This window comes from Dreissena polymorpha, chromosome 16, assembly GCF_020536995.1.
Source record: "Dreissena polymorpha isolate Duluth1 chromosome 16, UMN_Dpol_1.0, whole genome shotgun sequence".
In the NCBI taxonomy this organism is placed as follows: Eukaryota; Metazoa; Mollusca; class Bivalvia; order Myida; family Dreissenidae; genus Dreissena; species Dreissena polymorpha.
The window spans coordinates 24,123,698-24,139,269 of record NC_068370.1 but is presented as its reverse complement, the minus strand read 5'-3'; the positions used below and the strand labels follow the sequence as shown (position 1 = coordinate 24,139,269).

At 35.4% G+C, this 15,572-nt stretch overlaps 1 protein-coding gene across 1 annotated transcript in view; it reads right to left on the bottom strand.

Moving 5' to 3' along the window:
- The window catches only part of LOC127862003 (potassium voltage-gated channel subfamily C member 3-like), a 55,546-nt gene that overhangs the window by 28,752 nt on the left and 11,222 nt on the right, over positions 1–15,572 (bottom strand). The window contains exons 2-3 of the mRNA XM_052400857.1: positions 13,805–15,532; positions 8,647–8,912 (exon numbers count right to left, since the gene is read on the bottom strand). Of these exons, the coding sequence (XP_052256817.1) occupies positions 8,647–8,912; positions 13,805–14,171 (633 nt within the window). The 5' untranslated portion in view covers positions 14,172–15,532. The remainder of the gene's footprint in view (positions 1–8,646; positions 8,913–13,804; positions 15,533–15,572) is intronic.

Genomic DNA, 15,572 nt, shown 5'->3' with positions numbered 1-15,572 from the left:
GAATCACTATATCTTTCTTCTCTTAAAATGTGGAATCATTAATGATATTATGGGCATTTTTCACATAATTGTGCCTTTGTGTCGTATCCACAAATCTGCATGAAAACTACATTTAGACTCACATCTTTCATCAAATCATTTCTGTCGTCAGTTGTCAAAACACCTATATACTGTTTGATTCCAATAATGTCGCTTTAATGGAATTACCATTTTTATACATTTGATTCTTAATATTTAATCATCTAAACTTGTTTTATTAGTAGTTCAATTTTGCAGTACCGCCCCATTAATATTTTTATTTTAACTTTACAGTACTGCCCCAGGATTTTGTTCACGTCATTGTGTCTTCGCTTGTCAATTACGTCATAACTCTTTATCTGTTCCTGGGTACATTGATTTTTGTGACATCATACGACCAACTTTCCCAGTTGTAATCTACATGCATAGGTTATTGGGTTTATAATTTTATTTTTATTTTCTCTGTGACAGGCGTTTCTTGTTTGATTTATTTTAGCAGTACATAAACAACCAAGCAATGTAATATGGAACGTTTACACCCATTATTGCTGCTTCTTCCTGTATTTGTGCGATGATGATCTGAAATATAAACTTTATGATGCTATATTCTTAAATCTTTTTCTATAAAGAAGGAATGTAGTTGACACTTGTTCATAGTTTCATTCCATCGTTCCTCAAAAAGTAGTAACTCTGTTGCTCTGGTATCTTCAATACCATTGAGTAATTAAATGGTAATTAAATTGAATGCGTTTTAATTCCCTTTTATTATTGTTTAATTTGAGTTATAATGCTATAAGGTTAAATTTTATTTACACTTAAATGTATTATGAATATTGCTGGGCCAAGTGTGAGGTTGAGCGCTCCAAAACCGGTTTAAACCCCCAATGCTTTGCATTGACCGTTTCAAGGCGGTGACCCCAGCTTTATTCTTATTTGTGTTTATGTTGTTTTGTATTGTGCTGTATTGTGCTGTTATGTACTGTTTGGGCAATCGGTCACTTGCCTTAAATAAAGGACCAACTAATTGTTTATAATAATAATTCAATACTACCCCAGCAGCTGGAGTTTCACTTCTTTATATTGTGACTGACGTGGGTGTGGGACATTCAGATGCAGGGAAAGGTTTATCAGATCCATTTCTTACTTTCTTAAAGGCCTTTAAACAACCGAGTTTAAACATATGTAACTTTGCAGCACTTAATTTGTTTGATTTTAAAAGATTTCTGTCTATAAACAAAATGCATAATTAAAGAAAGACTTTGTACTAATACTTAACGGTACAGTTCAGAGCTTCGTTATAAAAGCGAACACCGGTGGGATTGTTTGTAAGCTCATTCACATTTGTGAATCGTTTTTCCCCTTAAAAACCTTAATACACATCATATTTACGTTGTAGATATATTTGAAAACGTAATAGCATTTCTAAGAAAACAGTGTTACAAGTTTAAATGCTTCTCATGCCTTCGATAACTCAATAGGAGGGACATCATGCCAGCACCAAGAGGCTTCGGAGTTACGTTAACACACTATGCACCGTCTCCAGATATTGTAGATTTCCATTGAAAACAACAAGTTTAGAAAATTACACGAGGGAAACTTTATGTAAGAAACATGGAAACAAACGCGTGTGGGAGAAAATCTCAGGCATTTTCAATATTGGCTGATCGCGTTTACAAACAATGTCTGCGTAGTTAAGGAGAAATAATCAATGATGTGTTGATGATTTTAATGAAGCTAATCAAGTATTTGTCTTTAAATGTACGAATGTGAATCCTGTGAGAATTAACAGTAAAAATCCATCGAAAACATGTATCGTATAATCTATTTGGATTGATTTTACAGTGTAAATGCGCATTAGATAAATACTTATTGAAATGTGTGGGATATAATTAAAAGCAAACATACGCCGAGGATGCTCTGCTGTTCACAGTCACACACGTTTCATCTCCGTCGTGAATTTAATGAATGCAACATTCAAACGATATATATTCATACCAAAAAGCTAATTTCTCACAGTAATCACTTGATTTGGAGAGACGGACAATACCCCCCCCCCCCCAAAAAAAAAAGCAACACACAACAACAAAAAATCCCAACAAACAAACAAAACAAAATACGCACACACAAGAAACACACAAAAAACAATCGTTACAAATATCTCTCAGTTTGTAGCTGTACATTTAATTTATTTTTCTCCTTCTGCTGCTTCGTTTATCAAATTACCTCCCAGCGACTGACGGCCTTAGACAGACGTCTTTCACTTAGTCAGACAATTATATCGAATGTGTAACAAAGAGAAGGCATAATCTAAAGCGACGTGCTTACGGATTTTTGTATTCATTGAACGGCGTAGCTAAGCCTAACGTCGTAGCACTGACAAAACGAAACCATTATGGGTTGTAAGTAATATAAATAAATAAGCAAAATACGTTAGGACGGAGCAGAAGCCAGCTTGATTCTATGTCACAAATGCAGACATAAAACAACCAGCTCAACTGCTCGGTAACAGATGCGGCCATGGAATAACAAGCTAAACTTCGCGGCCGAGGATGCAGCCATGGAAAACTAGATAACAGACGCAGCCACGAAATAGTCAGCATTATTGAGCAATGACATATGCAGTAACCAAGGACCAATAACCAAGGAAAAAAGCAGCCAAACACCGCGATTACAGACGCAGCCACAGAGAGACCAGCTGAACTTGCGATGGCGGCAAAGGAGTAAGCCGATTACCTTTGCGATGGCAGATATGGAATAACAAGCAAACCTTCGTGGTAACAGATGCAGCACTAGAATAACCAGTTAAACGTTGTAGTAACAGATGAAGCCATGGAATAACTTTCGCGATAACATATTCAGCCATAACCATCATTGCCGACACTCGTCTTAAACGCAATACACCAAGACTGGCGACTGCCTTATCTCAACAATCTCAAAGTATGCAGATAAATTGAGTGCACTCAAACAAATAATTATGTCGGTCTGATGCGTGGCGACAAGACCGCATGCGCTAACGGCTGATTGTGTGATGCCTAAGCATCAAAATTCCAAATCAATGTATTTGGTCGATACACTGCACACACTCGAATAAATAATGTTTGATATTTGTTGTTTGAACTCCGTTCTACATTCTACATTGTAGCAATTTACTTGTTATTTATCATGTAAACGTTTGCCAATACCCATAATTCTTCTACAAATAGACATGTTTGTACATTGTATTTAATAAATAAAATGGTGATATTGAGGAATCAATGCAATTAATTGTTGATGTTTACTTGTACACAAAAGGAAAAAAAGTGTATGATTATAAGTCACTCAGCCTGGATAATCTTCATGTCGAGCTTCATCGATTTAGGAGCAGAAAATACTTCGAAATTCGTCAGTTGCCATGAAATCAGAAAGAAGGCTATGCACCCTTATCAAAAAACAAAATAAAATGAATGCATCTCAGCAGAATACCATAATGTCGATATGATGGATGCATTTATACCTCTGCAAAGAAGGTTTCAGATGGCTTGCCAACTTTGGGATTGTTTGTATGAGATCAACTTCATGTCAATTTGATATACACGGGCTTCCATGATATTATCCGTTCACTTTAGACAAAGGGCCCATAAATGCATGTTTACATGTTGTTAGTGATCTGGTGCACTGCCGGGGTGCACTGTCTTCCGTGTGAAGGATCACGTGACTTTTTGGGTTCCACCTTTAAACTATAATGATTTAAACACAACGTCACTTGATGCTATATTTCAAATATTATTTTGAACAAGTTTTCTTAAGAATTTCAACTTGTTCATAAAAGACAGATTTTTATGCTGCTTATGGCAATGTGAAATGCATCATAATTACTTAGTTTAATAAGTTCTTTTTTAAAAATTCAAATTGTACTGCATTCATTATACACGGTTATGTTTCACGCAAGGTGAAATCTTGTCACCGATTTCAGACATATTCAAGGATTTTTCCTATACCTTAATATATCGGCACAAACTGCAAGAAAACTGTCTTTTATGCACTATATATTTTTGCAAATGCATTTGAATAACTTGAGATATTTGCAAAAATAAAGTTCTTTACGTTGTGTTTACATTCTGGTCTTGCTCATGGATTTTTAAAATATGATTTTCCAAGAACTTTAAGGTATCTTTTTGGTGACTTTAAGAGAGACCTAGGATATAAAAAACAATGTTTTGAATAAACAACAATAATAACAAAATTAAATATTAAAAATCAAATCCTCTCAACAGAACTTGACCTAGTTGAGTTAAGTAATTTGCTTTAAATAAACCTTAATTTAATTTTATAATATCGTCGTTTATTGCATATAATTCTACGTTGCTTCCAGCATTATGGAATCAAATAACCAACTATCATCACCAAACGACATACTTTATGATTCCCAGTCGGTCGAGACTAATTTGTAAGGACCATTCGGTAATACATTTGCTGTAATAAGCGAATAGCGATAACGCCAGTCGGTATATTTGCTTTTCTGGTAGGATATATAGCTTCAGTGTATTAAATGCCGAATGCAGTTGATCAGGCATACATGAAGTTGTTACTTTCCACCAACCATATTTTTTAAAATAAATTTATTCAAAGTGACTTTCGATTCCTTCTCAAATAGATCCATACGCAAACAGTTATGTTCAAGAAAATATAACGTCTATTTACATAATTATAAAACTTACTCCCCGCTAATCATGCCCCTATATCCAATCTGTGGAAACCGTTGTGGAGCAAGAATCAGCTGGTGTCACGCTATCTATATATGATTTAAAAAACTGTTCATTTCCAGACAAAAGATTTAAAAATGGAACCTACGACTGTTACACCAAAGCAAAATCGTGCGTGTGAGAACATCAAGAGCAATTTCCGTATTGTTTCAATTTGTTTATTAACAGAGGATGAATTGTGTGAGGCATAACGTGTCGGAATAATTTGTTATGGGGTTTAAATGATGTTATACAAAAGTCTTATACAAAAGCGATTGATCTATTTTATATCAACAACATTCAGTACACTACACGAGTGACTGCTAAAATTAGTATTGGACATTGTCAGGCAACATGATTTCAAATTTATATATTTTAGTGTACACTGTAAAATTTCGTTATGAATGTTACTTGCTCATAATGCCGAAATGTGCTGTCGCAAGTGTCAGTAATCTGCTAACTGCTATGTAATAATTATGGGAATATATAACACAACGGTACTTTTTTTTCAAAGTTCCTTCGCTCCTACTGCGAGTGCGAGACATGTTGCAGTACCCTTTAGAGTGCGGTGATGTTTGTTTACAATATGTTCGATGTTTCGTTCGATGGCTTTGATTAAGGATTTGCTAAAAAAGGTTAAGTAATAGAAAGCAACAACAACAAGAATATATGTCCAAGTTCCATCAAAGTATGTTTTAATCGATCAACTGAGAAGATCAACTGAGAATAAAAAGCACTCTTACATGATTTTGTCACTATTAATTATTCAGATTCCCCAGGGCAAAGCAATCGCCATTTATTCACTTCATCTAACATTATACATTATCACTCAGTAATCAAGGCAGCAATAAAGATAGCGAACGTGTGCGGATAAGGAGGTTCAGTCAGTTAAACATGGCGCGATAATTTAAAATCTATAAATATTTAGATAAGTAATTTATATGACTGCTTTAGACAAGCAAATGAATAGTCAATCCAAGAAGGACAATATAATAACGAATATGGTTCAAACCCAATACTTGACGATTAATGATGTAACGGCTACATAATTATAGTCTTGTTGGATGTAAGCGTTTAAATTTGATGGTCTAAGTCATTTGAAACCAAATGCTTTTCATGGGTCATTTTTAACCAGTAGAACAAAATCTTGGGGCATTTTAATCGAAGCCATTCGTATAGCGTTCGTGATTGTATCTCGACCAGAAGGCGGCACTTTTTCCATTACAGTACACGAATGTGATTGAGCTTGAAGCAACCTAAAAGTGGTTTAAACTCCAAATGTTTTGCCTTGAGATCTTCAACGCGGTTACTCCAGTAAATTAAGTGGTTTATATATTTTGCACAATTTGTCTAGTGTCTTGTTGGGTACATTTCTCTAGCATTTTGTCTTATAAAAGTCTATTTTTATTTTGTAAATTAAGCCTCACGAGCATTTGTTTCCCATGTTAACATATTAACGTACAGTCAAACCTGAATTCAGCGGTCAGTCAAGGGAAATGATCAGAGTGACCGTTGTCCACAGGTGACCGTTGAATTCGGATCACTATTTCAAGAAGGTTGGTCAGTTGGTAGTATAACTACGTCGTTACCCCACCCAGTCGTTTGCATACAGTGTAAAACATATGCTCATTGCATTAACAAAGCATAATAACAGCATTAACTTACGCGTGTACATTGAATAATAGAGAATAATATCTTTTAGATTGATTTAATTTCATATTGTTTAATTAAAGCAATGACTTTATCAACGCTGGTATAATTGTTTACTCATGCATCTCATTTATTCAGTAAATAAAGCTTGTCACGTTCCGTTGACGTCACGTCCGTAAAAGTCTAAAAAGCGGATTCGGTGTCATAAACCGATAGTACGGTGTAATTGTACCGTTCTAATTCAAAGAAATAGCGGTCATTTAATTTAGCGATAAGTACTTTAAACAAGTCATAAACTATGACATATTTTCTTTTGAAGATACCCCCACAAATATCCCCGGAAAAGAAATCTTCTCAATACCTTATAATTTGTTTACTCGCAGCGGACCGCTTTTATGATATCATAGACAATTACCGCTTTCAGACGCTTTAAACGCGAAATAGACGGACAAATAATGTGCTGTGTTTTTAATTTTCGCGACTCGAGACGACTGACGCGTGACCGTTGATTTCAGGTCAAACATGAACTTCGGAGTGGAATATAGTGGCCGTTGGCCGTTATGGTCAGGTGGCCGTTAAATTCAAGTGTAATATAGAGTGTTTTTCGTCGGGGGGATTCCAGACTGACCGTTGTCTGGAGGTGACCGGTAAATTCAGGTGGCCGTTAGGTCAGTTTCGACTGTATTCTCTTGCCTTTGCATTTTTAAAATTTTAACTTCGAATCATTTGCTAACCACAATCTGTATTCATATTAAACGAACACAATCAGGCAGCATTCGTGAAACATTAATAAGATTTATAGTCTGGGATGACAGTCCGCAGTGATGCGAGGAGACTACAATAGGCGACTGTCGTATCGATCGTCATATTTAAAGTAACTTGTTCACAGATTGGAAAAATCACAATATAGAAAAAATGCACTAAAACAGCACAATATATTTAAACACACAAAATGGCCCCGTGACTTAGAAAAATACAAATAATTGTTTTGTTTTTTCATCAATTGAAAGATGTAAGAATACTTAAGTATTTTTTTTTATATTTTAATACACTACATTTATAAACTTGGATATAATTCGATGATTAACAAAACATAAAAAACACGCTCGTTCACGGGTCTAATTGACCAAGCATTAGAGCACTACCATAGATTTTCTGTCGAGTCAATAATTTTTGTTTTATTGTACTTATTCCAAATATTAAAGTTTTGTAAGCAAATGCATTTAATGGCATAAAAATTCGAAAACCTGTGAACAATTCCCTTGAAAATATGGATCGATACGTTGACGGCTATAGCGAGACGAAGGTTTGACATGTTCGCGAATGCTCAATTCGCAAGTTGACAGATCATACCGGTAGATCATTTTTTCGAGATTCCCAAGATACGAATAATTGTTTGTTTTTTAAGTGGTATTATGTTTTTCGGAAATGCCTCAAGGGATGGCAAAAAAACCCGTATATTTCCTTACAATAGCAGTTCGTTCTATACGGCAAGGGCAACATCTGATACACCTACTACTTTTACTGTTTTAAGTCTTCTTCTGTAGTTTGCAGTAGTGTCTATCATACAATTATTCAAATTATATAATAATTTAATATGTGCTATTGTTTTCTTGGGGTGTTTTTGCCATGCTGCTATGAAAAGCAATATAATTTTACATTTTAATACAGTATTTGATGCGTTATAGCGTTGTTTTTAACAGAAAGTACACACATGTTTAACAAGTATTGCTCCATAGCTTACAGCCATAAAAAATAGACAGACAAAACACATCAGTATAACCACGGGCAGTCACACAACTGTTTAACTAGAACAATCAAAACAATTATTATAACCATAGCAACAAAGGCGATCCGAAATTGTGTAACTTCGCTAGCTTTGCAACTCGAAATGTGCACCATAGCGACCCGGGCGGTTTACCATAGCAACCCGAGATGTCCGCCATAGCAACCCAAGAGGTTTTCCCTACTGCCGAAGAAGTTCATCATAGCAACTCGAGATGTCCATCATGGCAACTCGAGATGTTAACCTTTGGAACCCAAGATGTCGACCAAAGCAACAATCGTTCACAATAGCAGCCAGAGTTGCTGACTATAACAACTTAAAAAGTTAACAATATAAAACCAAGATGTATATCTTAGCAACCGGAAAGATTTGCCAAAGCAACCAGAGAGAAGATTTTAAGCGATCCGAAATATGTTTCTTTGAGGTCCGCATTAAATGTGAGACAACAAATACACAAAGAAAATATGTTACCATAGCAACCCTAGACGTGCGCGGATGCTCCAGTATGAGCCAACCCTCCGTCTGCACGCGCTTCCATCCCCGGAGGTTCTTCGTGTCAACCTTGACGTGCTCCCGGCTGATGCTGCGGTTGAAGGAGTCGAGGATGCGCTTGTTCTCGATGTAGGAGCGGTACGTGCGCCAGCAGCAAGACTTGATGATGTTCTCGTTGATTTGCCAGTAGTCCAGCTCTCGCTTCACCACCGCCCCGCACACCTCGAGCGGCACGTGCAGCTCGCCTGGAATTGGAACATGTAAATTGATTTTAACGAAGGTCGATTTGGGGAAATTGTCAGTACTTTAATTGAGTAGTCATTTGCGGGAGATCGTTTAAACTCACACAAGAGATGGGATCAAATCCAGTCCAGTACGATCGCTTCACTGAAATCACTGTATATAACGCCCAAGCAACTACCCGGAGGCCCGGATTCGATCAAACATATAATATATTTCACAGAGACGTCTTAACGTGAAATGTTATGGGAGGCTGAAACAGGAGATACTAGCAGAGAAGGACCGCTGAAAGGCTCAAAGCAATTATTATATAGAACGGAAGGATTAATTGTAAGCGAATCTCAAACAATGGGATAGTTCGGAGTATTGTGAAACGCACCTGAATAATGATATGTGCACTTTGATGATACGAAACTCCCCTTCATTTTGGGAGAGGGCCGTGGGATAACTGCGAAGGATATTAGAGTGGGATGTCAGCGAAAACTCAAAACAATCAAAAGATAGACCAGAGATTTAAATGCGAACCAAACCTATAAAGTGGGATACTTCATTTGGACTCATGTGGACCCCCCTTAAAATAATGGAATGTGCAGATGGATTTATACGAAACTATCCTTAATTGTGTGGCAGTGCAGCGGAATTAATGCGAAGTTCGCCATAGGAAAGAAGTGGGATTACGGCTTAGTTTGCCAAAATAGTGGGATAGGTCAGTGGCATTACCACGAAACTTCCATGAAATATTGGTGTAAAGCATTAGGATTACTATTTAAATCTCCAAAGTAGTGAGATAGATCAGTGGGATAACTGCTAAAAGTCTCTGAATAGTGTAGTAGTAGAGTGGGATTACAGCAAAGTCCGCCTGGAAAAGTGGAGTGGGAATACAGCAAAGCTCGTCTGAAATGATTGGATAATATCGTCCGATAACTGGGAAATCTTTTAACACGACCTTTTGCTAGAAAACATAGTGATATTAAATGTAACAATTCAGTCGTTAAACTTGAATTGTTTTCGAACCTCGTGAAATCGTTGTTAACATATTTGATTATTACCCTATAAACATTATCACGTCCGGAATCAGGAGCGTGTGACTGAAACTGAATGTTTCAAATGTCAAACACATATTACGAATATATCAATTATTTATACATTCGGTATTGTCCAGGAAGAAATGTTTATGTCAGCATACACCGTGCTATTAGACGGAATTGTTAACAGATTTTCTCATTTAAAATAAATGCTATTAATTGAATACATTTAAAAACTGAAATAGATGGAATTGTGTTCAATAACAATAACAAAGAATAAACCTCAGACCTATGGAAGCAAAAGCTCGGTATAACAAGGTTTTACTAAACTATTGATGAAAAGCAAAACACGAATATATATTGTAACACTTTCATTAACTTTGAGTGTTTTTTCTTTAGTTTTGATAGTATGCATACTTCTTTCTTTATATGTGTGACATTTAAATAATTTTTTTTAATTCGCATTTTGTTTTCTTGTTTTATATTATGTGAGCAAGTCCCTTTAAACTATTTAACTTTTTATAAATATACTCGAGGGTTTAAATTTTTGCGGATAAATCAACTTCTTCATTTCTTATTTATAGCTGATTTTGTCACAATATTCGTGAATATTTTTACGCTAACGTGTTATGGTTTATTCCTTCCATAGCGTTTTTGCATGCTTAGAGTTAGAAAATGGTCGCCAACATACACCACACAAGATTAGAAAACTATACCCGCAAGAACGTCGAAAAGAGCGCAAATGTGAAAATAATGACTTTTGTCGCCAATTTTGTCTGGCTGTTGGATATATTATCCGTATATTGGATAACGATAAAAAGTGCTCCAATACCAAACGTTTGACATTTGCCACAAGGTAATTATGAAATAAAAACACGAACCCGCCATATGAACTAACGCAATCACCAAAACTGAATTGTGCACCCGATTTTAGTCAATTTACATATTTCAGTAAATGCAATTCATTAAATAAAGTATAGTAGATCTATGCTCAAGTAGCATTTTATTGGTAGGTTTAATGTCTTAAATTGAATGAGGTCTCTATTCCGAAAAGTTGTCAATGCAAAACTTCTTGTTATTCTAAGTTAGTCGCTATTTATCAGCACCCAATTAACGCCAACTTTATTGGAGTATTTGATGCAAAAAGTGTGGATATATTTAAGCAGACATTGTCTTATAAAAATTGTGTCAATGTTTCATGTCTATATGAAATTTAAATATCAGATAGATATGGCGTCAAATAAATATATGCCTTAGTAAACAATGGGGATCAACACGTATCGAATGTATTTATTATGTTATTGTTTCAGATCAGTTTTTTGAAATCAAGACTGTTGTTGCCTTAAAAGGGAAGATACATGTATATACTTTTTATTTGTCCATCCAAACAGGCAAAATATTGCGGAGAATACATAATTGATTTAAAATCGTATGCTGACAATACAGTTTCTACTTTGCAGTATTTAAGGTTCATGGGGGGATAAAATTCGTTAAAACTTCGCTTTGGTTTTTCTTCATTCAATGTGGTACAATATGGTCAAACTATATATCATTTTAAAGCTTAAGACGGATAGAATAACATGAACACATTTTTGACATTCAATATTTGTGTGCTTTATTCATATTTTGGTTTAAGACCAATACATTTTTACACTAATATACAAAATCTCAATCTAAAGTTAGGAAGGATATGCACTACCTTAAGTTGAATAAATACAAAGCTATATACATATACAAGGTCAAGTTAGCAATATTTCACAGAAAATTATTGTCATTAAACAACAAATGAGTTTTTATTCAACTGCCTTTTTTGGATAAATTTCCTAAACAAAGTTCTAAAAATAACTAAAACGTAACTACTTTTTTAAAAATACAGGTATGGTGGATAATAAGAGCCACAATTCTATTTCAAAGGCCTAACAATTTTGTTATTTACCTCACAACCAAATTGCAAATTTTAAACCATCTCAAATTGAAATAGATTGCAGACGACATATAAAATTGTAAAGGAATATAAAGAAATTGGCAAACCGATTGATTTTACATTTCGATTCCTTCTACCCCTTTGAAAGCGTGGCCCTCGCTGTGCTCCGTAGAAAAACGTGCAAAACAAATCGGTCGAAACCACGTGCAGTTGTGAGAAAACCGGGTTTGTGTATACACATACCTGAGAAAACACATCTTATTTTGACAGTTGGGTGGCAACTAGTAAAACAACTATTAACATTAATCAGCAAGAGATCGCAATAAATAACAGAAATGACCACGTAGAGATATCATCACTTACCCTATTTCAAATATTTTCCAGATGAAAATTGTCCCCCACACGTCTTTTTTAGTTTATTTGTATTGTTTTTCTGGAGCCGAAGTGCATCTCACAGAATATCCATCCAACTTCCGTTGTTTTCACTTTCGTTATTAAAAACTCCATTTAAAAGAATTATTTCTACTTTTAGATTGTTAAAGCGATGTATTATTATATATTATCAATAGTATTATCAATAGAATAGTATACCGTTATGAATTGAACGGAGTTACGTATCGATCTTTCTGTCAGTCTGTATGCGTACTATTTTATGCGCAATAATATAAGTATGTGATTCGACAACGATTGTAAACATTGGTGAAATGCTTCTTACATAGTTATTCTTTTGAGTGTTTATAAGGTCTGATCGTGCATTTTGCAAACATCAACGGAAAGATTACAATCCAATGCATTTGTCATCGTCAACCGTTTGGAATGTCAATTAGGCGATGAGTGAGTTTTTAGCATGTTTCTCTCTATTTTATTAATTTAAAAATGGATGCCCCCGTGCTGATGAAATGACATGTGTTCGAGTTTTGATATTTCTAGATATGTAAACTTTTTTTACTATTTAAGCGTAACTTGCCCTCGTCAATGTCGATATAAATCACTAGTTATATAGTTTTCCGCCGAAATACGTGGAATAAACATGATTCAGATTTTTGAAAATAATGTATATTTTATTGTTAAAATCGCTTTGTATTTTGATTGATTTTGTGGATGTTATGATACGTTGATATACAAAGTTGGTAGCACTTTGAAGGAAAAACATCCTTTAAAGCATATATGTATACATTTTCAATGTGGCACTCTTCCTTTAGTCAAATTTGAGTTCAATGCTAGGGGTCCCACATTTTTCAAAATGAAGCCTCTACATGAACCTTAATGCATTTCATCGCTCCTTTAATCAGTCTTCCACGTTAATAAATTGATCCCTATACAGAGCAAACAATAGGCATTACACGGTATCTTTTTGTTTATGGTTCTATTAATGTAATGGAATCTAGCGACACTAATATATGTAATCAATAATATCTTTACTAATATCAAAAAAATGCCTAAATCGATAAGCAAATTCTAGTCCCGACATATGTTTGTAATAAAGCATAACAAATATCATTTCCTTAATGACAGTTTCATTCGTCACAGCCTATATGTCATGGTTCAAATACAAACATATTTCATTTCGGTCTCGAAAGTGGTATTGACGCATGTTCGGCCGGGACACAGGTGGTTAGCGTGTGGCTATGATATATCTTAGTGAAAACATCATTTTGAATGATAAATATTTAATAATAAAGTTGTAACGAAAATTCTACTTTTCTGGAAAGAAAAAAATTCACTATCAAATATATATATATATATATATATACAAGGGTAATCAGGGACGACACTTTCCGCTTTTATGACATTTTTCGATGAAATGATGTCTCTTCTTAGCAAAAATTCAATTATGGCGGAAAATGTCGTCCCTGATTAGCGGACTGCACAGGCTAATCTGGGACGACATTTTACACACATGCATTTTGCCCAGTTTTCTCAGAACACGATTCATATGTATTCTTACCAGTCCGGTAGTAATCTATGATAGAGTTGAACACGGCCGGGTGTCGATCGAAGAAGTAGACGTCCTTCGGGTTGCTGGAGCCGGCGTGCATCTCTGCGAGGTTCGACAGGCGGGTATTGGGCACATTCTGCAGTGTGCTGGTGTGAGTCTCGTGCCGGACACCGCCCACGTTCAGGACGATCCGCTCGTCATCGGATAGCTGCGTGTCGAACAGCTTCAGGTTAACCGGCTCAAGCGAGATTAATTCTTTGTTTTCGTCATCTTTGTCATCATCGGCTGCGGCGTTTTTCACGTCGCCAATGTCTGCGTTCCTCCTGTCCGCTTCACTCTCCACGGATATTTCGAGTCTCGTTTGACCGTTGCGCATATTGTTTTCACATTAGAAATGTTGTTCTGAGTCTGATCTCGTTTACCGTTAGTTAAAACGTTACACCATCTTATTTTATGTACTTAAGCTGAACTTAAATTTTGAGATTTCGACGTGCAAAATTAGTATTTCATATTTGACACATATTTAATTGAATGAAACAACCAGGTTGTTATGATATTAAACATGAAACACGCAGGCTTGATATGGTTCCAATGTTACTTTAAAGAATAGCGAGACGATGTTCACAAGATCCTACTCTATACATTCACACATTTATATATGTACATTTTGATTTTGCATTTGATGATTCTGACACTTGTTTTATCATTCTCTGTAAACACCTTGTTTAATATCGACAAACACTAAAAGGGTATTTACAACGGCGCGATTCATTTATTGTTGGCTTTGTCATCATTTCCCAATAATGCTGTGATGTACTGATAATAAGTCGTATTGGACATCTGTTACATTAAATTTCTATACACGCTTCATTACGCAGTAGTTTTTCAATACGAAATATCATATACAGGCATAGTATTTTATTAGATCTCTCATTCTATAGCAATCCAATACATATTTGATTTAAGTATAATGAAACACATAACATATAATATGGCAATTTGTATTAAATATGTGTACTTTCTACGTTTTACATCGCATATTATACAAAAGGCGTCCCATTTAGAATCAAACAATATTATTTTTGCGCAAAAATATCTCTTGAATTCACGTGGCATGCATGCATTCCAACTTCCCGTTTCAAAAACACAATATATCCTACAACCGATTTGTTTTATTTCTGGGATTATTATCGACGGATGAAAACGCCCATATTCGGGACAAAGACCTTGTTGCAATAGCGTAAGCAAGACGAAGCATATTCAGATTTCTCTCCACTCGAAACGTTGCGCAGCTTGAGACTCTAACTCCCAACAGATTGGTTGTCATAACTCATTAACATCGTCATCATCTCTGCTGTTCTTATATTCCAGAAAGATCTTTGCATTCATATCCCCAAAAGAATACTCACATGATAGAAATTCATGAACTTCGTGGCCATATGGCTGAATGCACTTTTTGCAAAGCCGATGCGTGACACCGTTTTCGAATCACAACACTCATTTTTCTACACCATATATCACTGCCATTAGATCCACTTTATTGCCTCCATACAGAATGCATCTCTCTGCCGCTACACTCGATCGATTATTTATATTCAGAGTCGCGTGTTTTCTTCTCACGCCAACGTTTCTGTGCGATTTGTTTCCGTGAAAAGAACAAGTCTTTTTCCTCCGATGACTGTTTTTCGTTATCTGTGCTAAATGCTTTTATTGATAGAGTCGGATGTCTTAAAGGCCCTATAAAGGTGACAAATCCAATTACCATGCATATAAACTT